The sequence below is a fragment of the Centroberyx affinis genome, unplaced genomic scaffold (genome assembly GCF_046629955.1).
Source record: "Centroberyx affinis isolate AG114_WGS23_722 - 3 ecotype Tasmania unplaced genomic scaffold, CSIRO-AGI_Caff_v1 ptg000915l_1, whole genome shotgun sequence".
NCBI classification, from domain to species: domain Eukaryota; kingdom Metazoa; phylum Chordata; class Actinopteri; order Beryciformes; family Berycidae; genus Centroberyx; species Centroberyx affinis.
This window is the reverse complement of record NW_027279498.1, coordinates 378,325-404,573: the sequence shown is the minus strand read 5'-3', so window position 1 is coordinate 404,573 and position 26,249 is coordinate 378,325. Positions and strand designations below refer to the sequence as shown.

Below are 26,249 nucleotides of genomic sequence, written 5' to 3'. Positions count from 1 at the left end.
TAATCACGCTTTCTGGTCACATCCCTCTAAACTGCAGGGACTTGACCCTATGCCTCAGTGGCTTGTCTTGAATCTATCAAAGTGCTGAAGCAAAACTCGGCCAGCTGCTGTCAAGGATATCAAAAGCCAAAGAGGATGAGGTCATTCTGCAATTGTGCTATACATTCGTTATTTCCATCTCCACAAATGTGCGCAGGATAAATAAAATTTCACTGAAAAGCCCATGGACACAGAAACCTGTCAAGTCAAATATACAGCCTGCAAATTATGAATAAAATGCAAATAACATCCAGTTTCTCCAAATGTTAATCCCTCTGCAGAGAGTCACCGCTTCATCCTACCCATACATTCCCACTCTAAAGATCCAAACGCAGCCTTCACCCCCCATTGGATGCAGCTTCACCTGGCAGAGCGGGCCAGGCCTCTCACGCCACGCAGGTACGGAACCGGTCGATCCATATGTTTCCCACAGACGACATGACAGAAGAGGAGAGGGTGCGCTCGCCTCCCTCTCATGTTCAAATCACCCCGAGCAGGAGTTCTGGGTGAGTGGGAGGGGATCGAGAGATAAGAGAGATATTGGATTTGCTGGATGTTAGTGCTCCGAGCTCTGCTGAATGATTTTTTTTTTTTTCCTATTTGCCCTGATTTCTCCTCTATCTTTTTTTGTTGGCAAGCATGCAGAAATGTAGAGAGTGTGCAGGTACCTGTGCTCGCAGGATTAGTATGGTGTTCAGTCCTTCACTGATCTAATTTTAGGACACAACATATCCCCCCTCCCTCGCACCAGACGCGTGTTTATTTTGTACAAGATTCGTGTCAAATAGTGAGGTGAGGGTGGGAGACGGATATGAGGTAATCCTCTTTTTGTGTTTGTCAATGCACGAATAAGCATAATCCAGCTATGCTGAATTACAGGGGCTACATCTCTTTCATAGTGGCATAGATTGCATCAAGGTCTTAACTGCTGTTTTTGGACTCTGCAGTGCGGTGGTGAGGGCTTAGAGATTGCTCCTCTATCAGCTTCATTATGATGACCGTTTTGCCCTTTGAGTGTAATGAGACTGCCTTGCCTCTCAAGGGGGGGGGGGGTGGGAGTGGGTCATCTCTTCATTGTGCTTTGTGAACACACACACACACACACAGAGACACACACTCACACCATCTGAGGGCATGAAAAAGGTACACAAGCGCTGGACGTGACCGGACAGTACAATAGCAGTGTTTATGATTTAAGTTGATGCAGTTCTTCCATCACTGGACATGTCTGCTTTCTCTTTGAATTCACCTCTGCAGACATGGAAGGATTGTCAATAGGAGAAGACAAGTGATGTAATAAGCTATATCCAATGACACGGAATAGCGCGTTGCTTCCATACATATTTCATGCAAGTGGTCTGATGTATCATGCACGACAAAGCACTTAGAATACAAGTAATTTGAGGGAGCGGCACGCACCCAGCACCTCTGCAAAGTCACTTATCGCACGCGACAGTGGTTGCAAGCGGGGTCGGGGGGGCCTTTGTGAAAATCAAACGTTGTGAAAGAAAATCATTCACAACGCAGAAAGGCGCATGAAAAGAAAGGAGCGATTCACATCCAAAGGAGGATCGGGAGCGGAGAGAATAGTGCAGGAGATGTGTGGTGTCGGTTTCTCCGCTGCTGCTGGTTGATATCTTTGAAGTGGTCAAACAGCAACATCCTCAAACCTTCTCGATGAATTTGTATCTCTGATAAAAGCTGTGCTCGGGAGTGGGGAAGCTACAGTATGTAGAGCATACCCAAGGGCGCGTGCAGTGAATGTTATGAACTAGTTTCAGTAAATACTTTATGAACAGCAAAGTCTGGGTGGCACTGAAATGGGACAAAGTGCCAAAGGAAGTTGGAGCAAGGAAAGTGTGTGAAAGATGACAGCCAGATGATAACTCTGTTAGAGGCCAATAGCATATAATAACATACCCTGATTATGTCCATATTCTGCCTTTCGTTATGACATTACAGACTGTAAAATTGGACATTAAGCAGGGATGACCCACGTTCACACAGAGAGTTCATTGACAGTGACATCTCTCTTGGGGTATTTCAAATGTCACGTAACTTGCAGCGGTACATCATGTGCATCTCCAAGACTTTCACTCAAACCTCTGTGTGAAGTAAGTCAGCAATGGTTTGGAGACACGGGGCATCAGGGCCGCTGAGACCCTGAGAAAGTAAACAATCAAAGAGCTTTCCCGTCATGTTCTTCTGCTCTGAATGGGTAGGAAAAAGGCCGCAGGATTGGAAGTGAATAGTAAAATCCGATGTCCATGTCGGTTCTTCAAGGGCAGACAGCAGAGCGTGAGCACACATCGCTCCTGTGTTAATGTTGACAGGAGGAAACAAGAAATGAGAGACCAAGACGAGGAGAGAAAGAGGGGCGAAGGAAAGCAGGGTAGAGACAGTGACTGAAAGAGATAACAGAAGATGAGAGAGGAGGAAGGAGAAGAGAGAGACGGGGGGGTGGAGAAAGAGAGGGCATAGAAGGAATAGGAGAGAATAAAAATGTGTTGAATAGATGGACATAGAGCGAGAGCTGTCAGTGCCTTGACAATGAATGTTTCTCATGCTTTCTTTGTCACATTCCCTTATCTAGTGGCACACTGTTGTGGCTGTCAGCCCTCTAAATTCTAGAGACTCGACCTCTTTTCTCCATCATCTTGGGCGGCTGTGTCTGCAGTAAACAAGCCGCAATAAGGGGGGATTTGAGGACAGGGCCGCTGCGCTGACAGAGAACATACATCATTCTGTCTCCCATCATATTGCCGCTGATTCTCCGGGACGAGTAAATGGACAAGGAAACTAGTTTGTTTTCCCCTGCAGCTCGGACTAACGCAATAATGCTCAGTAAAAGCCGTGCTCTCTATCCACTCCAAACACCTTAACATAATGACATTGTAAAAGCAACACTTCTCAGGTCCCAAGGCTTTTATGGGCTGTTCTGTTGATGCTGACACATCACAAGAATAGCACACACTCATCCAGCGCACTGCTCCTAACCCAGGACACAGGCTTGTTCACTTAGTGTTCAACCGTACGTATTACCCAGGGCCAAAGGCAGGAGAGCATAAGGAAATGCAGCACTGACCCACACTCTGTTTAATTAAAGATGCTCTTGGCTCTCACAAGTGCTTTGAACAATTTGACGCTCTGCTGATAGAGACGTATGATCAGGCTGGACCAATGGTACCAGCCGAACACTTCTCTCTTGGGTCTAATTTATTGATGCGGTGGGCCTCAGTGCAAGCTTTACTGTACACGCATGTCCTTATAAAAGCTTTGATTTATATTTTTTTTAGCCCCGGCCTCAGCATGCTTCTCCCAGGGACAAAGCGACAGCCATTTTTAACCTCCAACACCTTGAACCCTCTCGATATCAATCTGCGCCGACTCAGCTGCCCTCTTCCGTCACCCAGCGTGGGTCCTGTTTCAGCCCAGAGTGGGATTCAAGGCATGCTGTCCCGATTTGGACTCCGAGCCTGTTTTAATCCGTAGTGTTTGACGTCTCATGGCCAGTGGCTACGCTAAGCTGTTAATGCACACTGTCCTCTCCCTTGGCTGACATGAATCTGACACGAGCGTTCCTGAAAACCATCAAGAGCACAGCAGGGTGTGTGACAATGATCTACCACCTACACCTGTGTGTTTGTGTGTGTGTATGTGTGTGTATGTGTGTGTGTGTGTGGTCCCCCTCTCTGCCTGTCAGTGTCCCAGTGCATATGAGAGTGCTGCCAGTTTGTCCCGCACTGTGCGCCTGTGCTACAGCGTGAAGGGAAGATGGGCGACATGAGAGGGCCTCCAAAAACACTAATGACTTGAGAAGACCCAGGAGTGTACACATCACCCTTAGCAAAACAGATGCCCAGGTGTGTGTGTGTGTGTGTATGCACACACCAAAGAGACCTTCTCTGTCGCCTCCTCTACTCTCTCCCTCCCTATTCTCCTTGAATATAAATGAGTAACCTGAGACACAAACACATGGTACTTTTGGTCAGAGTTAGCTGTGCCATACGACTTGCCTTAGGGCCTTAGTTATGCCATTACCATCAAAACCACAGACTTCCGAATCACACAACAGCCGTAATCAAAAACCACTAAGGGAATAATTCAGCGAATGCAGTTCAGATCAGTTAACGTCTAGCATGCTTTGACTGTCTAACTCTGATCTATGTCCCTTGTGTTGATTGCCTCTGGATCTATAGATCTGCTGACTCAGAGTGTCACAGAACAAGGCTTCGCTGATAGGGAGTTAGCACTGTACCTGCCCGGATAACAGCTGGTGCAGACATGACGCTTAGCTTAGAGTCAAATATGGGGTCAGCCTCAGTTAGGGGTGTGAGGGGCGAGAGCATGAATGTTATGTTGCTGTCGATATGGATGAGTGTAGCGGCGATTACAAAAGCACTGCACTAAGACTTAAAACTAACTCAGATACCTCGGCCTTAGAGGGATTTTCACTAGGGTTTTTAGCATCTAACAGATAGACTAATTTACTAAATAAACAATCTATAGCCTACAATACTGAACTGGTTACTAGATTCTGAATTCTCCTAAGGGTTGCCTAGATGATCCTGTTCCATATTCATATGAAACAATATAATGAGGCAGATCTCAAATTCAGCGTCAAACAGAATACAGTTCAGTCATTGTCTCCTGCTTCCATGCAAGCTCTCTCTACACCAAGCTTTCTAAATATGGCACTGTTAAATAGCTGGAGATGAAAGCAAATGTTGATTTAAAAAAGATATGTGCCACATGTCATCTTCCTGCGTTTCCTCTCCTTCAGCATCCATCTACTGAAGTGTGTATGTAGCGGACTGGATTCCTCAGGCATCCATTCATTATGACTGGTAAGACTGGTAGGATCACCTGAGCAGTCAGTCTGCACACACACCAGAATACACACTGGCAAAAAAAAAACACAGGAAGCTTCTATTCACACTGCCTACAGTTAGAGTCTATGGAAATGGCACAGTCTGTATTTGTCAATTGTGATCCATCTTGAGAAACACAGTCTCACCATTCCAGGATTATTGTATCCTCATCCTTGCTATAGAGGTTGAGGACAGAGAGAGAGAGAGCGAGAGAGAGGGGATGTGGAGGAGGAGGAGGGGTGAGCAGGAGGTGAAGGCTCTTCTTTGAGATGCGGTCCATCCAGCAATCCTCTCAGTCTTCCTTATCCCCCCCCTCCACATCAACACCTGGCCTTACTGCATTCTGTTCACAGCTTCTCCTCCTCCTTCCTCTTCCTCCACCACCGCTGATGCCTAAACCGACGGCGCACACTAGCCTGCTCTTTATCAATGACGCTAAGCCTCTCCCCCCCACCTACCCCCGTGCCCCACTCCCCTCGCTGTGGAGAGAGCAAACGGGGCTCTAGAGGGATAAATCATTGTTAGGAGAGGAAAAAAAAAAGAATCAGTCATCCCCCCCTTACCTTGCCGTCCAGTGAAGAGGAGAGCCTCTCTCCTCCAGGAAGGATTGCGAGCAAGAGTGCGCACATACACACTCACATACACTATTATACACGCTCACTCACGCGCGCACACATTTACACACACACTCTCTCTCTCTCTCGCACACACACACAAACACGCACGCTCTCTCTCATACACACATACACGCAGCGGCGAGGAGGGCTGGCTCTCAAGCAACGGCACACTGCAGGCTGCCGCTTGCCTGGGAAAGCCTGATGCGTTCCTCCCTCCGGGCAGAAGCGCACACTGCCATCTCAAAGGCTCTTTGTCGGGGCTGATTCATCCCCGGCTCCGCGGCTGAGTACGGGTCCGTGTACCGGTGCCTGCTCCCGGGGACACAGGGTGGCCGCACAAAGCAGGGACAAAGCCATGAAGGAAAGGCAACATCCAGGAGGAGAAGAGAATATCATGGCCCCATACAGCTCCTTCCATCCCCCCCTTCTCCCTCTCCTTCTCTGGCTCGCGCTTTCTCTCTCTCTCTCACACATACACACACACGCACACACACACACACCCTCCCACCCCCTCTCTCTCTTTATCACTTCCCTCCTTCTCTCCCTCCTCCCACTCTCTCATTGGGCTGTCGTTGCAGTAGCCCTGAATTGATATCAGCGTGTGTGTATGTGTGTGTGTGTGTGTAAGCATGTGTGTTTAGGCTGGTTTCCAGTGACTGTAAGGAGAGGAGAGCGCCTGTACACATCACCTGGGATACCTTTCATCCATCTGCCCGCCCTCCGTCTCCTCCTCCATCTCCTTCACACGTGATGGGGTGATATGAGAACAGTAAACTGAGGGTGCTGTGTTCACCCAGTGCGCTGCTCACTCAGATGCATTATCCATGGAATGACAGGGTCAGGGATGGCAGATGGCAAGGGGGGGTGGAGGGGGGGGGGGGTACAGTGCTGGGCTATTTCTATGGAGGGGAAAATCCTCATCCCCACAATCTATTTTGTGACAATTGTGACTCAAAGATCTTTGGGAGTAAACACGCAAGAAGCTGAAGTGATGACTCTCTAGTCCTGTATCCACCATCCTGATTATTTGAATGCAATAGTCATTTCTGTTTTGAGCACAATCATTTCCTGAATCATTTATAAGCCAGCTAAGACGAGACGCTCCGGCAGGAAATGTATTAGGGTCAAGTCTTGCAGAAATAGCAGGCAAAATGAACCAGATTCGAGACATGTGTAATACGTGGCATTTTGATAGGAGAGGAGCTTGCAAACAGGCTTAAATAATGATGTTCCTCTTTACATCAAATAAACTCAAGCAAAAGGCTTGACTGAAGTAATCTGCATAACAATGATACAGATTTGCCACTTGGGGGTATGGCAGATATGACCCCTCCCTCTTTTTCTCTCTCTTACTTGTCAGGCTTTGTTGTGACTGATATCTATTGGCCTGACTATATTCTCCTGTCGTGCATATTTGCTGAATTCTTTTGAATTCAGTACTACATTCAGCAGAAACACAGTCCTGTCACAGATGTCCTCATATGTTAATATGAGGTTATCACAAAAAACATCACAGAGATCAGTGGTCCTGTTTGCTCAGGCTATCTGAGCTCAGCCATTTTTTAGTCACCCCATATCTATGTTTGACCAGTAGGAGAGCTTGGGTCAAAATGTCAATTAAGGAAAGTCTTTGAATTGAGAACAACATTCATGATAGTGTACCAGACAAGATCCTATATTTTTGCTGTCAAACACAGCAAATGCATCATTTCTTGATACAGTAGATAGGCTATCTCAAAGAAAAGAGCATGGCACAATGTGGATGCAGCCATTATAATGGAAACTAAGATTTCTGTTAGACCACCAGAGGCTAAAAGACCTTTACCTATTTTTTATTTGTTTCATTGTTACACCTGATAAGCCTGCAAAAGCTACTGCTGAAAACATTGACTCACCATTTGGATAAATGGTGGAGCAATGGCATGCATTGTAAAAAGGGCTTACATTGACAATGGAAGTCTTAAACCTTTGTGTGTCGTCATTAAAATGAAAGCCCCAGAGCCTCATAAATGATACAGCCTTAATTGTTTGCATTTCAATTCACTCTATTGTTTAGGTTGAATCTGTAAGGGTTACTTCTGGGAAATATTCAGGGGGGATCAATGGCTCGGCCTATAGACCTAAACTGATACAGCTGATCTGTGAATCCACTTAAATTCTGAAAAGATGAGACAAATACAGCAGAAATCAAGTCCTAGCACAGATCATACCCCAACCGGCTCACCAGAAGAGTGTTATAGCATTTGGCAATGACAAGAAATTGGATTAATGATTTGCTGCTGCAGTTTTGTAGGCTCCCTTTCCCTCTCCACGCCTGGCTAGCCAAGTGCAGTTCACCTCAAAGCTTTACCCATGTCTTACAGAGACTTCTAAGTGAGGTAGAGGCTTGGGCAGAGAACTTGCTGTTAACTGGTGCATGTAAATAAAAACCGTACAAATAGGTTAAGAGCACTGACTGTAAAACATGGCCGACACAGCCCGAGTGTGTTTGTCTATCAAAGTAACAGCGCTGGACAAAAGCTCTCCTCTGAGGGCCTCACTAAAGCGCATTAAGGAAAGGTAGCTTGCCTGTTCCATCCCTCCACTGCAGTCAGAGGGAGAGCTATGGATTTTCTGTCTCAAGCGCTATCTGAATCACTGGCTTCTTGCTTTCATGGGATGAGCTTTTAATAAGTCCTGCCAAATAGCGAGCCATAGAGGATGCATTATGATGTGGTTATGCTGTTATTATAATAGCAGTGCATCATGTTGTGTATCATTTATCACCGAATTTCAGCTGTTCTCAGTACTATGCCAAATATTAAAGTAGGGACTTTGGGGAACTCACCAGTTGAGAGGATGTGGGATAGCAGCGTCATATTTCCAGTATGAGATTAAAGTCTGTTCTGCCAGTACTCCAAGTGAAAGCAGCAACACTACACACAGTACATCAGTATAGTGGTCTCTTGGGGATAACTAAGGTCTGCTCTGCCCACAACAGCCAAGGGTGGATTTCACTTGCTAATGAGTCAACCACCTATCTTCCACCCATTCATCAAAGTCTGCCCTGCAAGCTGTGTGTGTGAAGTGGATCCCATCATCACAGTAGATTAGGTCTACTCCCACTCCAGTCAGTGGGGTTCTGGACTGCCTCTCCCGGACAATAATTAAACATTTAGCCATTTGAATTACAGATTTGCTCATAAATGTCTTATGCCTATTAAACTGTTGTTGAGTCTCCCTAAAAAGTACAATGGTACCCTGCGGTGAGAAAGCTAAATTGTGTCATTTCGTTACAATAAGTAGCTGTAATATTGGAGTTCATGACCATCTGAATGCAGATCGTTTCCACTCATGCAAACCTGCCATATAGTGTTTACCCCTTTAAACTCCAGCAACAGATTATAGTCGGCACTTAGCTACTCTTGCGCCCCATTAGTAATTCAAATACCATTACCAGGAAAACAATCCATGGCTTCTCTTGCATACCCTCGGCTGACAGTGCATTACCGCAAGCCCCTTCAGTCTCATATAGAAATAATTATCCCATTAGTCATCAGCCAGACACTTTAACAAGTTTATTGAACATCAATGCCACATGGCCTGGAGGGGACACTTCACCCATACTCAAATATAATCCAAGCTGAATCATGTCACTGATACCTTCCCTCTCCTACATTGAAGTTCTGGAGCAACAGACATGAATAGCATCGTGTTCAGGAACCATGCAGTGAATAAAAATGATGGATTACTAGACTGAGAGTGAAATTAGGAATTAGGGAAATGCATGTAGTGTTTCCACAGCAGATATTTGAATAATGGTTAAAACAAAAAAATCACATGTCAATATCTTTTAGGATTGCTCTGTTTCAACAAATATGTATTTTGATTAAAAGATAAATTCACTATAGCGCCAATATCTTCAATTCAAATGGTTCCTAAGTAACGTTTTGCCCAATTTCTTTTTACCTTTATGACTAACTGCAATGCTATGGACAAAATATTAACAGCAGAATATATCTTATGACCAAAAATGCATAATAATTACATGATACGTGTGGATAAAATCCTTTCAAAATGAATGTGGAAATCCATAAAAAAGACGCTAAAATTGTCCGTCTTGGTAGAACTGCATCAGTTTGCAGCACCGGCGCTAGCTTGGTCCTTTTGGCCTCTGACCTCTGATTCCTGGGCCATCTTTTGGCGGTAGCGTTCCGCACGCAGTTCCTCAAAGCAGAACTCAGTGGCGCCACTGAGCAGCAGTTCCTTGCAGTACATACTCTGCTCCTGTGCTTTGCCTGTTTCGGCCTCCTGCTGCTGCTGCTGATGCTCCTGTAGTCTCTTTAGAGGGGTTTCCTCTCTGCAGGGTTTGCGCGCTGATAAAACTGTGTTCACTGACGGGTTGATCTTACATGGAGTCCTGAGGGAGGGAAGGAAGGAAGACACCAAAGCTTAGGAACATAGCCTTAGAAGAATAAAATTACATTTGCTCTTTGTAAATTCATAACCGTAAACCTGAATTTGCTATGTAAATTACGTCTTTAGCAAAAAACACAAAACAAAAGCAATGTACTTAAAGAACAGATTAAGATGATGTTATTCTTGTGGCCACTAACATTGTTGGAGGCTGGTCTGACTCCTCAACAAATGGCTGGAAGGTGGGTTTGGGAGGGGGCGGAGCCATAACAGTATGACCAAATCTGGACCTCTGGGGCATCTACGACAGAACACACACACACACACACACACACACACACACACACACACAGACACAGACACAGACACAGACACAGACAGACACAGACAGACAGACAGAAAAAGTTCAAATTGACCCCACTGGTTAGCGATACACACATTTTCATCAGCTAATACACCACACGTTTCTCTCGTACCTTGACGTCGCACCACTTCTCTGGGTTCTGCTCATTCTCCTTTGCCCGTGCAGAGGGAGGGGCCACCCAAGACTCCAATTTAGGCTCTGAAGGTTCATCGCTGTGAGTCTTGTTCTCATCAAAGACCAAAAAGCGGCTGTTCGCTGCAGTGCTGGGGGCAGGAACACCCTGCGACTGCAGGCCTCGGGAATTACCTGTCCACAAATGCACTGTACATCAAAACTTAAAGTATTTTCCAAGCTGATAATGCCGCTATATAAAGCTGTTGGAGTGTTTGTAGCATCAGCTGCATGTTCTACAACAGAACTTGTTTGGATATGTATGTACTTACTTTTTACTGCAGCCCCAATTCGATTGACAGGCGCAATGGCCTTTTTCTTCCCCCTGTGTTTGAGGTCAACTAGAGAAACTCTGCCAGCTTCTTTGGTCTCTTCATCACTGTCCTCCTCCACCATACTCGTCATCACCTGCCGGGACACACGCGCCTGCAGAGCCCTAGGGACAGCAATGCAAAAATTAGTTATATTATGATATAACTCCTAAGAGCAGGCAAATATTGTGTAGTTTCAAACTGAGATCCTTCTTGATCTCAAACCATGCAGGATGGATCCATACTTGTGAAACTGCAGGAGCTTATCTTGCGGTTCAGCGCAGCTCTTGAAGCCTTCCTGGTAGACCATGTCTGCTTTGCGAGAGTTCCCCTGTTGCTCGTATTCCTCAGACCAAGCAATGTAGAAGGAAGCCTGTGTCACTCCTATTCCCTGAGCTCGCATGTATCTGTAAGTGTCCAGGGGCTCCGGGCAGTTCGCCGCCTAATGAAACACATGAATGGCAAAAGTAATTACTGTTCTATTAGTGTGTCAAAACAACAAAAATATGTATAAAACATAAAAAAAATAAAAGATCACAATTGATCACACTTACAAATTTGATCCAGTGGTCAACATAGCGAGGGTCATTGTGATACTTCTTTTCATCTGTGAATCTCGTCACGACTCGCTCTAGCAGCATGGCGAGGTTGCTCTCCTTTCCTCCCTGAGGGAAGGTTTGTTCTGTCCACTTTATATAGCTGTTCAAAAACAGAACCACATGAGGATGAAATAAAATCCCTTAAGCAATGTAATTCTAATCTAGTCTCAGATTTCTGTGTCATATAAATACAAAATACATATAAATAATCTATAGTAGTAAATGGAGTCCATATTTCTCTTACCGATCCCAAACATCAAGTGGATCATCTCCATCATATATTCGCAGTTCAGACTCAAAGGCCCTAGGAAAAAAAAGCCACAAAACTTTCATCATCATGTGGAAACTTGTCACCCAATCCAGATGTCTGGTCTGTGTTTAAAACCTCAGTCTTACTGTTTCTGTTGGTTGATGGCAGAGCTGAGCCCCTCCTGTTGCTGACTGAGTGCCTGGTGTAAAGCTGATATGGCTCTGCCCCGCTTCAGTGGCTGGATGTTTTCTTTGCTCAGCTCCCATTCTGCATCTCCTCCTTCTGCCATTGCGGAAACTAACACAACTAGAAGCCAACGCAGACACACACACAGAAACATACACAAGCTATCACTAAATGGCAATACATAGGCAATGTAGGGCACAGATGACTATTGGGCAGTGCAAAACCTTATTAGGGTCAAGTCGTGCAAAAATAGCTTGCAAACGAACATAGGGACCAGAATCATACATGTACATGACATTTCGATTTGAGATTTACTAATAGGTATTAGTAATTACAACGATGACAAGTAAGATAATGTAAGTAAGGGAGAGGCTCGCATCAACGAAGAATACCCAAGTGGCAAAATCTATATTATAGAAACTTTACAAAACGTGTAGGACAGTGGTGACGTTACTAGAGGCCTAGTGTGGCTCTACTAAGTGCGTGACGTTAGCGAGCTAACGTTAGCTAGCATTAGCTTGATCATTTTCCTGTCGTTGTCTGGAATATTAGTGAGATTCACCAGCCAAGTCTTGAAAACGAAGCAGGAGGTCTACCCCGGGGTTCTTTCACATACAGTTTACAATCCTCTTTTCTCCTTTTCCACGGATTTAGAACCATCAACTGTTGCAGAAATTGTTGAGTGGCGAGTGAACTGTTCTGTTTTGAACGGGGACCGCGAGAGAATTTGGACAAAGCTGATTGGAGGAATCAGAGACAGGAAGTATGTAATCGTACGTCACCGCATGTCTTCCGGAGTACTTCCTGTTGTGATTAGACGTTTGTACCGTTTGTACTTGAAAGCTCAGAATGATTAAAGAGTTGATTTTGTTTACATAATTATCTGCTGTAGCAATATCAGCCAAATCAGAGCTGCCACATGAATCTCTACGTGCATCGGCATGGACAACCGTTGTTATAGTTGTGCTTCAAAGTTCAGTCTCTTCAGGAAAGAGGTACGGTTTTGCTGGAAACGTCAACGTTATTAACTAACGCTATTCACATATCAACTTAAAAAAAACGTTTGCAGGCTAGGTAAACTGTATGATTTGTGTTTTATTCTGGTCACAGTTGGGCTGTAAGAGCTGCGGCCGCTCCTTCTGCTCAGGCTGTCTGAATTTCAATGCTGTGGTGCCTCGCTGTGGCAACACCCAGCAGAAGGTCTGCAAGCAGTGTCATGGTAATCTCACCAGGTAGAGGACAAGCTGTACCTTCCACCAAAAAGATACTAACCTAAATCTGAATGTTATTAACATTAATTACCTTCAAATACTATCTACCTATTTTGATTTCTTTATTTTCAGTGGGGAATCGCCCAACAATGGCAGCAGATGGTCTCCTCCAGAAAACTACAAAAAGTCAGTATGATCAAATTTGTAAATGTGACACTTTCATTACATAAAAGCAGTTTAATTACATGTACAATTTTATGCTTTCTTCCACAGACGGGTTGCTGCTCTTGAGGCTAAGCAGCAAGGGCAGCCGACACAGCCTCTTGCACACGGAGGCAGTAGAAGTGCCAAAGCAGGCCTTGTACCAACCAAAGGCCTGAGTAAGGAAGACCAGGCTATTGCTGAAAGGCTTCAGAGGCTGAAACAGGACACCAAACCAAGTACTACAAGTGTTAGTTTTAACACACACCATTTTGTTTCAGTCTGACAAAATATTTAGTCTTAGTTCTTTGCTATTGTCTTTATAGTCTTTTCACCTCTTCTTCAGAGTCCATCCCATCTGAGAAGGAGATTGAGTCTCGCCTCGCTGCTCTGAAAGCTCCCAGCCAGCCAGTGCCTTCTGCAGGGGAGGTGGAGGAGCGTCTGGCAGCTCTACAGGGCAGACCTGCACCTTCTCAAGCCCCTGCACCTGTGAGCCAAGCCCCTGCCTACATGTTTACTGTTTCATAGTCCTGATACTAAGGGCTAAGTTTGTAGTATTAAATATTATTTAGAAGTAACTAACTGCTAACTACTCTGCTCTAATTCCTTAGTGTCGTTGTGATAATATGTGTTAAGTAATATCATGCTGTTCTGTGCAGGTGCACCAGCCCCCAGATAACAGGACCCAGACAGAAAAGGCCAATGATCTGCTAACTCAGATGACAGAGGAAGTTGCCATAGACAGCCAACAACCAAACCCTGAATGTACTGAGATGTTACTCCTCTCATTGATTTCACCCACATTTCAATTATTGATCAATGACACAGTCATACACTTTCACCTTACACAGTCATAACAAAATAATTAAAGATTACATCATGACTAGATTCTGACATCATAAACTCACCATGTTTAGCTACTATGTGGATCTCCCAGATATGCTCTAACATGTTATTCCCTCTGCAGGTGTGGATGGCCCCATGAACAACCTAAACAAGGGGGAGGAGGGCAGGCTGGAGGAGAACCTGGAGGAGGGCCAGGAGGCATTCAGGCAGCTGGAGGCGGAGAAGAGCCGACTGCTGGAGGAGGCCATGGAGGAGCTGAAGCAGGAGCGCTGCTCCCAGGATCACGTCCTGCAGATGGCCAAGAGGATGGCACAACTCAAGGGGCAGGACCCAGACAAAGGTACGACACACTTCAGTTAAACTTCATGTTACTTTGCTGCAGTCTAAGCATTTTATTGTATATGGCCTGTGCTACCAGTTCCTACAGCATGACCTTTCCATGCCGAGTTCTTGGCATACTTTGACTTTCTCTGTGACCCATGCTTTCACACCAGAATGTCACAAAATATGACAAGAGCGTGGAATTCCTCTCACTTGCTCTCTTGAAAAAAAAAGTTGGCCCTGTTAAGAGTGTGAATGTCTCAGTGTGACCACATCTGTGTTCTTGTTAGTCAAAAACTTGTCATCGGTGTACTTGTAATGTTATTTTCCCTCATGTTGTCTTTTAGTCACTATGGAGGACTTACAGCATCCGGACAGTGAGGAGGAGACTGAGGAAGAGGCTGTGAAGAGAGTATTAAAACAGGTCTGGGATAGAGGCAATAAGAAATGATCATACAGGTTAAATCTGTTACTAAGTGCAAATGTTGGCTCAGACATGATGTCATGTATGTCTACTAACACACAGACAAACCAGTTTGGGTTCTGATACTTTGAAGTCGACACACCCTTGAAGATGATAGTGAACTAATTCATACTACTCATGGCAACCACAAGGGGCTGCTATTTTGCCATTTTACTCATCAACTGTAATGTGAATTAGACATACTGTATGTACTGAAACTGCTGTATTTCTGATTGTTCCAGCTGTCAGAAGAGGCTGCACTGGACGAAGCCAGCGGCTACAACATACCTTTAGAGCTCAGTGGTCCGAAGAACACAGAAAAGAAAGCAACCTCTAAGAAGCCGGTACTAAACACAGTCAAAACACTAATTCAAATTTCTTTCTGAGATATTACACAGAATAAAATAGAATCCTTTTATTGATCTGATGTGTTTTTAAGATGCCGGCTCCAGCACCCAGGACCAGGAATCCACCGGCTGCTGTAGAAGCTCAGCCATCAGACAGTGATGAGGACGAGCTTCCCTGGTGCTGCATCTGTAACCAAAACGCCACGCTTCGCTGTCACACCTGTGATGGAGACCTATTCTGCAACCGCTGCTTCAGGTAGCGCCATGCACATTCATCATAATAAGCACAGAATTCATATCAGAGCCTTGCATGGAAATCGTTGCTTTGTTGCCTATGATTTGGCATGCATACCATGACCCAGATAAATCTTGCGGAGCCTGCTGCCATACTGTTGAGCAGCATGTATATAAAGTATTTAGTGTGATGTATTATCAATCAACACTCTCATTATCTCTCCAGGGAAGGCCATGATAAATATGACAGGAAGGAGCATCGCACCGCGAACTACACTGCGCCTAAGAAGAAGAGGAAGACATGATAGTGAGACTGCAGGTGTTGGCCTTATCAGGCGCTGGTCAAGTGTCACTGATAGACTTGTGCTTTAGCCTTAAATGAACTGTATTTATGGATGTCAGCAGGAAAAAACAGAACAGATTTAAACACCACCTATCGTTTAAAACAAGCCGGAACCCCTAATTATGTTGCTAATCTTATGTAATCTGTCAAGCGTGGCTATAAATTGTGTTTATGTGGCCCCCATAGAGTAGCAACTGCCTTTTGTAATAGCTGAGGGGGATCTAAAGAAACAAGTGAAATGGCCAGGGGTAACATTCACTAGCAGAGCATGTAGGCTTAATCAAGACCAAACCCTCTAATATAAATGTAAGATTAATGCAATATGTGTAATATCAGAACCACAGGTCTTATTTTTTCTGTAATGTATGTGATAGAGGTAAAACTTGCAGAGGTTGCTGCAGCTGGATGGTGTTGGTATTTTAGGAACATTACATAGCTGCTGTATCCAGACTGGTTTGTAACTGTCCAACTGAATAAGAAGCCTCATTTTTTTTGTCACTTGTCCTACTTCCCACAGGCAACAAAGGCACATCTTAGACTTGTGGTTTGCAATTTTCACCATTTGATTCTTAAATGTTGACAACACACACACAATACGTGCACATCATGGGCTCATCTAGGATGATGTACAATCCCAGACTGTCAGCTCTGGAATAGAGAGCCACAGAGGAGCCAGTATAAAAGGATTACTGAGGGCTTTGTTTTCTTTTGGCAGGCAGTGCAGTCACTGTTGTAATCTGTGTTTGGCTGAGACTCTGACATGACTATTTTCTTTTCCTGTCCTTGTGTGTAATGTCAATTTACAGGATGCACAAGTTGTACGCATTATCTGTGTGACAGCTTTGAGGGAATGCAGCATCTTTTTATTCAGATTTTCCCACTCTGAATCCTTTTTTCGATCGCTGATATCATTATACAAAAATGTCGCACCCTGGCAGGCCTTGTCAGAAGTGTGTTCTTACAGTATGGATGGCCTCTGTGTCAGAAAGGCAAGAGTGGAAGGGGGGTGGACCAAGCACATTACTGTAATGGAGCCCTTAGCCGAACAACCCTCTGTGTATGACAGAGAGAAGGCCAGAGTGCAGTTTCATCAGTGTGCATTACTGTCTGCCTAACTGAGGAGAGACCATAATTACATTCTCCTCCAGGGGCCCTCTCCATTAAGGCCCATATGGAGGCCGTTACTGTGTTTGCGTAGTCTGGCCATGTCATACACTGACCACAGACAGGAAATGGATGGGGATAATGGATGCACGCCTAATGGACCTTCCTGGCCTTGATTTCACTGTATTTACTCCTAGCCCTGACATGCTAACGTCTCCTTTGTTTCCGTCACTCTGTTTCTGTTGGGAAATTAACACTAGATAACAGAACCTTGGCAGTAATCGACAGTAAAACATGTCACATGCTTAATGCCTATAGGAAAGCCTTACAGTTGCCTCTGGGCAGTAGGACACACTGCTGGCCGTTATAATGCCCTATTTCTGCTGGCATCTTTACTAATCCTTTAAAGGCATACCAATGTTTTAGACCAGTAGTAAAGGGCACCTATAGTAACAGGGTACTTTTACAGGGCTTGTAAATTGATGGGCTCTTACATGTACATGTTGACGTTTATTACCTGAACCTACAGTACTGTTGATGAGTCATTTTGTGCTTGTGAAATCAGATGTAACCCTTTCGATAATTCATCCACAGCCTTGTCTTGAAAATGTTCTCTTTTATTTTGACATACAACACTGTTATCAGAACAAAAATATTTATGTACATAAATAGGCAACCAAAAATGTACAATCTTACACAAAAAAAAAAAAAAACAGTCCATCTGAGTAATAGTCAATACATCTTTATCACAGGTGTGTTATCGGTATGTTGAGGGGAGTCAAAAAGTTATAGCTTGTCCATAAATAAAAGTCAAATTAAAAAAATCCTAATCAAAACCGACTGCTCTGGTTTTAGACTGATGCTGACCCATGTGTGCAGGAGGAGGGTCCCACTGACATGTAAACCGCACATACAGACATCCAAAATAGTTAATGTGTGGGAGGTGAGAAGCTCCACATTGTCTCAATTCTTGATTTGACCTATTATTTCTTCAAGGGCCCTGACATTTTGCGTAGGCCCTTTATCCTGTACAGCAGCCCGTTGATAAAATCCTAGGGGAAAGATGGAGAAAATGGATTATTGCTGCATGTAACTGTTGGAAACTACAGCACAGGAACAATGGACCAGTAACATGAAGTTTTCTCTGTGGCAAAATCATGAGTCTCTAACAACCTAAAGTGTAGTTTCATGTGAGTAAAGGAGCTTTCTTTGCGCCTCACCTCTTTTGGCTTTCCACATTCCTGCAACAGCTCCTATCAAAAGAGAAGAAACAAACATAGGCTCAGTAACAGCAGTGGACATTGTTCTTTCACTGCAAACATTGCACAAGGCGTCCAGCGAGGGCTTGTAAAGCTATTATCCCACATAGTTACATATGTACCCGAGTTTATGTGTCAAGTAGGAGCAAGGTGGTATTTTGAAGTGTTCATAACTCTTTTGCAAACAAGGCGGCCCCCTGAGACGTGGTGCCTCCTCTGTGTGGGACAAAGTGCAGAGCAGGGGGGAATTTAAGGTACCAGCGCCATGGAGCAAGTGAAAATAAATGAGTGAGATTGGAGTATTTGATGTATAGCAGTGCAAAGTGGTATAAAGGATTGAGTGGTTTAAATCTCGCTGTTGTTAACTCAATCTGCTCACCTGCAGCCGGGTTCTCTGGCCCTCGTCTGACAGCTCCAGGAGTTCATCTATGTCAATCTCTAACTCTGGGATCTCTTCCTCCTATATGGACAGGCAGACAGAGACACAAAGGCTAGAGACAATGGTCCTCCATCACCATGTGCACACTTTAATACTCCCAAATGCTACAAAATTAGCTCTTTTGACATGCAAATACTGCATAATTTGGGCCACTTGCCATCCTCAGTTCACTCACAGCGTCAACACTGTCCACATCACTGACACAGTTATTCAGAAGCAAAACAAAGACCTTGAGATGTGAAGCCATGGCAAGGATTTCATCACTGCACAATAGTTTCATGTAAACTATCATGATGTGAAGTTCTAAGGTGTCTAAAGGGGTCAAAACTCCAAGCTAACATTGTTGGTTGTGCTGTATAAATAACGATTTTCTTCCTGAGCGATTTCTCCCATAACAGTGATGAGATTGATGATGTGCTGTCCAGATGAGCGAAGCTGAGGAGCGCCCAGGCATGAAGGCAAAGTGGCTCCAGGAGGCCACACTTGCCACATGCCACCATCTGATTTCATGGATGGTTTACCCAGCTGGCATTTAGCTCAGCCATTACTGAGAGATTATTTCCAGTTTAAGTGTTTCTTTCCTAAAAAAGAAAAATGCTCATCTCAGCTGGCTGATACTAAGATGCGTTTTCCCACATTGTGTGCATGCTTGGTGTTAAGTTACAATTGGAACCCAGGCCAGCAGATATTGTAATGTGTTGAACTGGACTCTTCCCTCTAAAACCATATAAACCCTTTTTTATGTTAGCATGAGCTTAAACAGTCTTGTTAACTCGCAACAATGGCAGCTAGGACACAGGAAGATGAATGGGTTCCTGCCGACTTAAGGGAAAGGTTGTAAAAATGGCCTCCAATGATACAAAGCAAATATAGAATGTAATCAATTCATATCACAAGCTCATATCCACTCCTTTCAAAAAAACATTTTCAGAGGAAATGAAGACTGCTCACTGGAGGAATCATGAGCAGTAAGATATCTGGAGTCAGCAGGTGTACACTCAAACTTGACAAGTGGGGCCCCTTTTAAAAGGGATATTTTCCAGTTGGGGAGTTTTAATAGCTGGTGAGGACGGGGCTCGCACAGTTTTCTGGATGAGGAGAGAGCTAATCAATGTGGGAGTGCTGAGTGGCGGAAGAGACCGGCCCAGCTCCACAGTCCCCTGTGCCCGCCTCTAATTGATAAATGAGGCCAGGTTGGACCCTTTGTGATTCTGCTGATGGCTGGAGCCACGCGGGGCTGAACTGCGTTGTTTCGGCCCATACTGTGCTATGCTGGGCTTTGCTTTGGGTATTAGGCTGTGCAGGGTTGTGTGGTGGTTTTTGGTTTGTGTTTTGTGCTGTACTGGGTTGGGCTGGGGCCTTTGAGCTGTTTTGCGTTAACTACACTGTGTGTATGCCTTCCCTCTGTGTGTCCCGTGACTGCAGCTCCACGCCGAGCACCGCTGAATATCAATGAGAGACATTTCCACTGAGCCAGGAAGAATGTGTGCATTTATCATGGCAAAGTACAATACGTCCCTTCCAGTAACTTCTCCGTGTTTCATATTATGTGCAGTCGCAATTTTCAGCTGTTGAGAGTTACCTTCATTGTCAAAGTAAAATTGCGTCTTAATGGGGCTTCTGGGTGGAAAATGTCTCAACAGCAATTTTTGAAGTTACAGGCAATAGACTGATGCTAAAATGAATGTTGGCACTAATACCTGAATTCATGAATATCAAAGTGGTTCTCAGAGGAACGCAATTTCAGACGGCAATCTAAATGAGCAATGGGATTTTGTCAAGACAAGATGACCTCCACTGGAATTTATAATTTGGAGTCACTAAGGATTCATTACCATGAGCTCAATGTTGTTGCTATCTAAAGCTGGTAGAGTTCAACTTATAGAGTGTTTACAGCTATCTAGATGCAGTTTTCATCTAAGTGAGTGTTACTAATAATATCTACCGAGCTAACATCTTAGAAAATATTAGAACAATTGAAATCAAACATTAAGCACTATAGGGTTCCATTACCCGTGCTATGTTTTGGCTGTGACTGACCAAGATTGTGAGGAAACCATGCCCAGGAAACCAAGCTGTTTTGAGAAGAGGCCAGTGTGTGTAGAACTTATCAGATCTTCACTTCCTTTTTCCTGTCAGAGGCACGAGCGGTCCACAAATCAAAATATTCCACAACGGAGCGACTACAGTTCATTAACCCCACTCAATGAGCCGTGGTATAATTTGAAGAGGCCATAGAGTGATAAAGATATCCAAATCCCTTTGTCCAGTGATATGAGGGCGCGCCAAATCTTCTGAAAGCATGATGTGATTACTCTACAAAAATCAAACAATGCAGTATTTAAACAAATTAAACTTTTGACTATTGACATTAGAATTCCTATAATAGCCAATGTGTTTCAATAAACTGGACTGTAACCCAAAAGGGGAAAATGCTAGTAGGCCAAACAGCAATATTGAGAGACCAACTGAACTACTTACTGAACTTCTTCACACAAAGTCCTAACAGTTGTTGTAGCATTTTGAGTTTGTGCTTGACATTTTTATTTCAACTCAACATCATACAGCCGTTTGTCACACCTTTTTTAGTTTACTATTCCCCCAAAAAGGTGTGAAGCTTGCAAAGAAGGCTGCCTTCCAGACCAAGGCAGCCCTCGTATGAATTAGAGATGGGGCTAAATAATTCAGGCGGTGACACAGGGGACTGATGGTAAATGCTTCCACGCGGAAGACTCAGAGAACCAACAGAGTAACCTTCCCCTGAGCCCATGCAAAATTCATCACACTGGCCAGCGCACATGGACAAACCTTACCTAATCCCACAGCTGTGGGTAATGCAAATATCTAGTCTATACCAACTAGATAGGAAAGTCTTTACTTTCATATGGCATGGAATTAGACCTATCCTTAGGGAAATTGTACAGATAATACAACATAATGTTAACTTTTATACATGACAGGCACCATCCCAATTGAATCAAAGGAATTTCTAGTGTTACTGCTATCTGTCGTCATCTCATCAATCATGCTGGGATCCCATCCTTCAGTTATAAAGGTCCGATTCTCTCCAGGATTCCCCCACAGGAGGAACACATGGGGAAGACACACACACACACAGAGCACATCCACTATCCATGCTGTACATTAATACTAATGTTAGATTATGTTAGAATCAAAACATGAAAGGCTACATAGTGCAAATGTGAAATATTTCTATGTTTCTGGGACAAGATGACAAGATTAGGCTTCAGATCTGTTTCTGTTCCACATAATCCACATAATATCTGATTTCCAGTAATGTGATTTATTCTACCCACTGCTTCACAGGCATATTAGCATACAGTATATTACCACGGGGAAGAAGGCATGGGCAGTAAATGGAATGAAGCTCATAAAATAAGCACTGCTATGTGGAAATATTTAGGCACCAAGGATAGCACAATATTGAAAAGCCCAAGCACTCCTCTGTGACCAAAGTGTTTTGAATTATACCAAGCAGGCTTATCTCTAATGGACTATCCACTGGCCTAGAAAAGGCTGACTGGAGCTGATTGGAGATACTAGTTGTCTATCACCAGAGTTTGCTGCAAGGAACCTCCCATCTCAGTGTGGAGTGGAGTCCTGCTGAACCCGGTGCGCCGGCCCTAGCGCCTGCACGCTCTCTCTGCACTTTCACACTCTCTGGACAGACACTCTATTGACAGCATTTCCTCAGACCCCAATTACAGACTCAACAGGTTTCTCTATAACCAGACGGATCCATCTTCATCATGACCCAATTGTTATTCACAGAACATTCAACCTCTGTGAGGATGCAACTCGCACGCCATGCACTCTCATGCCCTCCGGCATCAGCATGCCATATGCAAACGGGTTGTTGGCAGGGTGAGGGATGCCAGACAGAGAGGTTGCTGCAGGCCATCTGTGGTCGCTCAGCTTAGGGTCCCCGCACGGTTAGAGGACTAAATGAGAAACACCACTGTGTCTTCCCTTCTCCGCCATCAAGCTGAGGCTGTGTTGTCATCTGATCCGCATCGTCATCAGGACGCCCATGCTCCTTCACAGACCCCTCTAATTCCTCTGTGCCACGCTGCCTCACGTGGGCGATGAGACATCTGTTGCCATGGTTTCCCCTCGGAGAATGCCAAGCAAATCAATATGGAGCATCTGACCTAATTGGATTTTTTCCCCCGCCACACAGGATTGTAGTTATGAAGTGGGGGGCGGGAACGTTGTCCTGTGGGTGCCAGGGTGCAAACCCTTCTTTAAGCTGTTGAATAGACCGCCCCCCCCCGCCGAGACCGGGGCAGTAAATCTCTCAAGTTCTTAGATGTGCTCTGACTGCAAACTCTGTCTACGCTCTGTCTGGACCCATGTTACAGCTGGGGGGGGTGAGGGGGATTCAGTCTTCTAGGTTTAAGTCTGCATGTCTCAACAGCACACACAAGGAAAAAGGAAAAAAGGAGAAACAAGAGGCACAAGGGGCTGCCTGATATCCTGCCATAATCGCCTTGATATATTAAACATAAGTTATGCTAATGAGGTCATTCATAAAGCTATTTAATGCATTAATTAGCAAATATTTCTATGTCAACATACTTGTCTTCACATAACATATGTCATCATTCATTAATATGTAAATTTATGCAGCAAGGTGCTCCAAAATCTAATCAGATCATCTGTTCTATAGGGGGAACCTGAAGTATGAAGTTTCCATCATGTATTGTTATGGAGTTATTGTGTTCGCAAGAGTGTGTCGACACACACAGAGACAGACAGACATGATGACATACAGTCCTGCATACCATGTACCATGGTGGCAGGACATAAAAATGGCTACATCAAGTGTGCATTTCTATTTAAAAACAATAAATCTCCTCTACTTCTGTTCTTAGCTCTTATTTGAATTCCTTTTCCTGGCACTTCTCTCTTACTTGATCATTCTAGGGTCACAGGAATACATTGTCAGGGACTGTGGATCTGTCTCGGGCACTCGTCGCTATTGCTTGCTTCTAAAGTTGCTGATCTTGGAATTTAAGCTCATTCTGCTGTTGTATTCATTGTAAGTCACTCTGGGTAAGAGCGTCAGCTAGATGCTTAAAATGTAAATGTATTCATCCGGTAATCATATGTTTAATGTGAGCAATGGGTTGCACAGTCAGGGTGGCAACATGCACTCTAATGACTGCAATCAGATGTGATACAGAGGCAAAAATTATCTTATCACTAGGATCATAGGGGAACACCATGGTGCAAGCCGCACAGCTGATACTGCAGTCAGGTTAATTATCTAGAGGGGCTTATCTGTGTCAAAAAATTGCAGCCATGAAGCAGCTACTTGCCTCCCCACCCGCTCCTCTGTCACTCTCATCTGTCCCCCTTGCATGCATGATGGACTGATGGCTAGCCCACCAGAGGCACCTATGTGCAGCTCAGTGCCTCCCCTGCTCTCTTCCCTCACCTCCCCTTCAGGGACCCAACACAGTGTGTGTGTGTTTGTGTATATGTGAGTGTGTGTGTGTGTGTGTGTGTTCCCTGCAGCAGCCTGAGCCAGCCCTACCCTACCTCACAGTCGAACAGCAGGTGCAGCTGCCCGTCGATCCACTCCTCGATATCCAGCCTCCTCTGCAGGTCCTTGCGGTTGTATTTGACCGTCAGCTTGCCCAGCTTGCGGTGCGCCGGCTCCTCCGTTTTGTCTGCCGTCTGGAACATCACCCTGGACTGGGTGCTGGGCTCCGACGCCATGGCTGCCACGGCCTCAGGAGAACCGTGGAAACACACACGTAGACTGAACACGCGCGCACACACACAGACACTCGCGCCGTCCGTCTTGCACACCGGCTCCCCTGCTCTGCCTCTATCTCTGCCTCTGCCTTTCCAGTGGGCTGTTGTTCCCACGCGTATCTCCTGTTATCTTGTTGAGTGTTTGCGCTCCCCCCCCTTTCTCTAGTGCTGGCTCTCTCCCTCTTTCTCTTGCTGGCGTTGCTTCTCTGCTTGTCCTCTCTCTCTTCCTCTCTCCCTCTCTCTCTGAAGCTCACTGTGTCTTGCTCTCCTTCTCTCCTCCTCCCTTGCAACACCCGCTGCCTGCACTATCAGGAGGATGGTAATGAGATATGCCTCTGTGTGTGTGTGTGTGTGTGTGTGTGTGTGTGTGTGTGAGTTTGTGTGTACGTGCAGGTGTGTGTGTATGGGTGTCTGTGCACATGCACATTCTAGGGAGTGTTTGCTTTTTGCTCTCTTTCTCTGTGCTACAGCAGGTGGGAGAGCATAGGTCAATTGCAGTGATAAAGAATGGGGAAAGGGTGAGAGGGCAACCACAGCAATCATGTCAGGAATATATTACACCAGTGACATATGGACACTATGCCAAAATATCTTATTTGTTGACTAGACAGAAGGTTGCAGGTCCAGATACACACCTCTATTTTGGTTCTTTGAACTGGGATAATGTGAATTGTACACATCCCCATCATGACCACCATCTACATATCAACACATCACCCTCAAACACATTTTCTTACCATTACTCAGCCAATACAAATAGGTAAGACATTTATCTGCTCACTAAGTCAAAAGGGTTTTCCATTGGTAAGGGCCCTTGTGTTCGGCCACACTTACAACAATAGCTGGGTCCCCCTGACAGGTGAGCCAGGGTTCCTCTAGTGTGATACCCCGCTTGTCCTTTATAACAGGCATTATCAGGTGTTCGTTTAATAAGCCTTGAAGTCAAATTGGCATCCTCAGTTACACAGCTATAAATGATAGATGAATAGGCAAGTACTATATATGGCCGTTCAGAAGTCAAACGTCAAAGAAAAAGTCTTGAAACTTTTAATGTCCAGGAAGTCAGATAGCAACAGTAACACATAACCTGAGGTCAAAAATTCATGGCTGTAACTTCCAATGCCAAATTATTACAAGTGAGACAAGGGAGACAACGGGCCACAGAGTTTCCACAGATCCTATTACGATATGAACAATGAGGTTCAGTTTTTTGTTTTGGCAGGGACTATCAATCAGCCGTAGCTGCGCGTGTTCACCCGCTGATGCACCGTCTGTTACAAACACTGAATAATTGAGCGCCTCTGGCAGCTCACCTTTCCAGGCAAACAAATTCATTCATCTCATCCTCTGCTAGTTGGTTCTGCACCGTCGGCTTGTCTAAAAAAGGACGTGGTTTGGTAGACCCACGCTAGGCCTTCTCACCTCGGACCTGGCTGGTGACTCAGTCTGGGTGGGAGAAAAGGAAGGCAGAATCAGTAAAGGAACTTGACCTCTATTGGTTTATCTGCACTGTAAGATGAAGATGTACCAATAGATTTCACTGTCAAGAGGCTATGCAGCTTGTGGAGACTACCATAGCCTACTTTTTGCAAAAATCTGTTATTTATTTACTGCATTTGGCTGAAATTCTGATTTGACATAAATAAATCCATCTACTCTTATTATTACTCTATTTCAAAGAGTTATACACTCAAAGATCAAACTATTCCTCTTTCTCCCCAACCCACACTGGGGATGGGTTCATGTATTGCTTCATGACTCATCACATAATTTGATGACTCAGTAAATGAGTCAGATGTGTTCATTACCATTACAAAAAGAGGATGTGGGTCTTCTGAGAACGCTATAGCACGTTAATGATTTTTTTTTTTTTTAAAGAGACACAATGAGCCAA

General features: G+C 44.7%; 3 protein-coding genes across 5 annotated transcripts; 1 reads left to right on the top strand and 2 right to left on the bottom strand.

Annotated features, from left to right (window-relative positions):
* Positions 1–9,100: 9,100 nt before the first annotated feature.
* Positions 9,101–12,521, bottom strand: bub1bb (BUB1 mitotic checkpoint serine/threonine kinase Bb). 2 transcript variants are annotated; one of them, XM_071521717.1, is made up of 9 exons: positions 12,366–12,521; positions 11,764–11,923; positions 11,612–11,671; positions 11,323–11,467; positions 11,014–11,210; positions 10,730–10,893; positions 10,399–10,607; positions 10,123–10,223; positions 9,101–9,926 (listed from the first exon to the last, which is right to left on the bottom strand). In XM_071521717.1, the coding sequence occupies exons 2-9, from the start codon at positions 11,904–11,906 to the stop codon at positions 9,641–9,643; spliced, it is 1,305 nt and encodes a 434-aa protein (XP_071377818.1). In that variant the 5' UTR covers positions 11,907–11,923; positions 12,366–12,521; the 3' UTR covers positions 9,101–9,640. The 2 variants fall into 2 exon arrangements, with proteins under 2 accessions (XP_071377818.1, XP_071377819.1); XM_071521718.1 differs by having other exon boundaries at positions 10,399–10,592; positions 12,366–12,520.
* On the top strand, positions 12,452–15,784 carry zfyve19 (zinc finger, FYVE domain containing 19). 2 transcript variants are annotated; one of them, XM_071521720.1, is made up of 12 exons: positions 12,452–12,566; positions 12,696–12,798; positions 12,914–13,035; positions 13,147–13,200; positions 13,288–13,454; positions 13,562–13,704; positions 13,875–13,980; positions 14,183–14,401; positions 14,730–14,806; positions 15,088–15,189; positions 15,285–15,448; positions 15,653–15,784. In XM_071521720.1, exons 2-12 carry the CDS (start codon positions 12,745–12,747, stop codon positions 15,729–15,731), a joined length of 1,287 nt encoding a protein of 428 aa, XP_071377821.1. In that variant the 5' UTR covers positions 12,452–12,566; positions 12,696–12,744; the 3' UTR covers positions 15,732–15,784. The 2 variants fall into 2 exon arrangements, with proteins under 2 accessions (XP_071377821.1, XP_071377820.1); XM_071521719.1 differs by lacking the exon at positions 12,452–12,566 and having other exon boundaries at positions 12,626–12,798.
* Positions 15,785–17,822: 2,038 nt separating this feature from the next.
* Positions 17,823–24,550, bottom strand: ppp1r14d (protein phosphatase 1 regulatory inhibitor subunit 14D). Its single transcript, XM_071521721.1, has 4 exons — positions 24,137–24,550; positions 18,512–18,592; positions 18,094–18,126; positions 17,823–17,925 (listed from the first exon to the last, which is right to left on the bottom strand). The coding sequence occupies exons 1-4, from the start codon at positions 24,314–24,316 to the stop codon at positions 17,857–17,859; spliced, it is 363 nt and encodes a 120-aa protein (XP_071377822.1). The 5' UTR covers positions 24,317–24,550; the 3' UTR covers positions 17,823–17,856.
* Between the last annotated feature and the right edge of the window lie 1,699 nt (positions 24,551–26,249).

What these genes read in the sequence shown, in the direction of transcription:
- bub1bb (XM_071521717.1), bottom strand. Translation starts at nt 11,906, where the DNA reads ATGGCAGAAGGAGGAGATGCAGAATGGGAGCTGAGCAAAGAAAACATC. An exon ending in CCACTTGATGTTTGGGATCG is followed by an intron (nt 11,468 to 11,611) that starts GTAAGAGAAATA and finishes GTTTTTGAACAG; the next exon opens with CTATATAAAGTGGACAGAAC. An exon ending in AATTGGGGCTGCAGTAAAAA is followed by an intron (nt 10,608 to 10,729) that starts GTAAGTACATAC and finishes TTTGATGTACAG; the next exon opens with TGCATTTGTGGACAGGTAAT.
- zfyve19 (XM_071521720.1), top strand. Translation starts at nt 12,745, where the DNA reads ATGGACAACCGTTGTTATAGTTGTGCTTCAAAGTTCAGTCTCTTCAGG. An exon ending in TGTCATGGTAATCTCACCAG is followed by an intron (nt 13,036 to 13,146) that starts GTAGAGGACAAG and finishes CTTTATTTTCAG; the next exon opens with TGGGGAATCGCCCAACAATG. An exon ending in CCAACAACCAAACCCTGAAT is followed by an intron (nt 13,981 to 14,182) that starts GTACTGAGATGT and finishes TTCCCTCTGCAG; the next exon opens with GTGTGGATGGCCCCATGAAC.
- ppp1r14d (XM_071521721.1), bottom strand. Translation starts at nt 24,316, where the DNA reads ATGGCGTCGGAGCCCAGCACCCAGTCCAGGGTGATGTTCCAGACGGCA. An exon ending in GCCAGAGAACCCGGCTGCAG is followed by an intron (nt 18,127 to 18,511) that starts GTGAGCAGATTG and finishes CTCTTTTGATAG; the next exon opens with GAGCTGTTGCAGGAATGTGG. An exon ending in AATGTGGAAAGCCAAAAGAG is followed by an intron (nt 17,926 to 18,093) that starts GTGAGGCGCAAA and finishes TCTTTCCCCTAG; the next exon opens with GATTTTATCAACGGGCTGCT.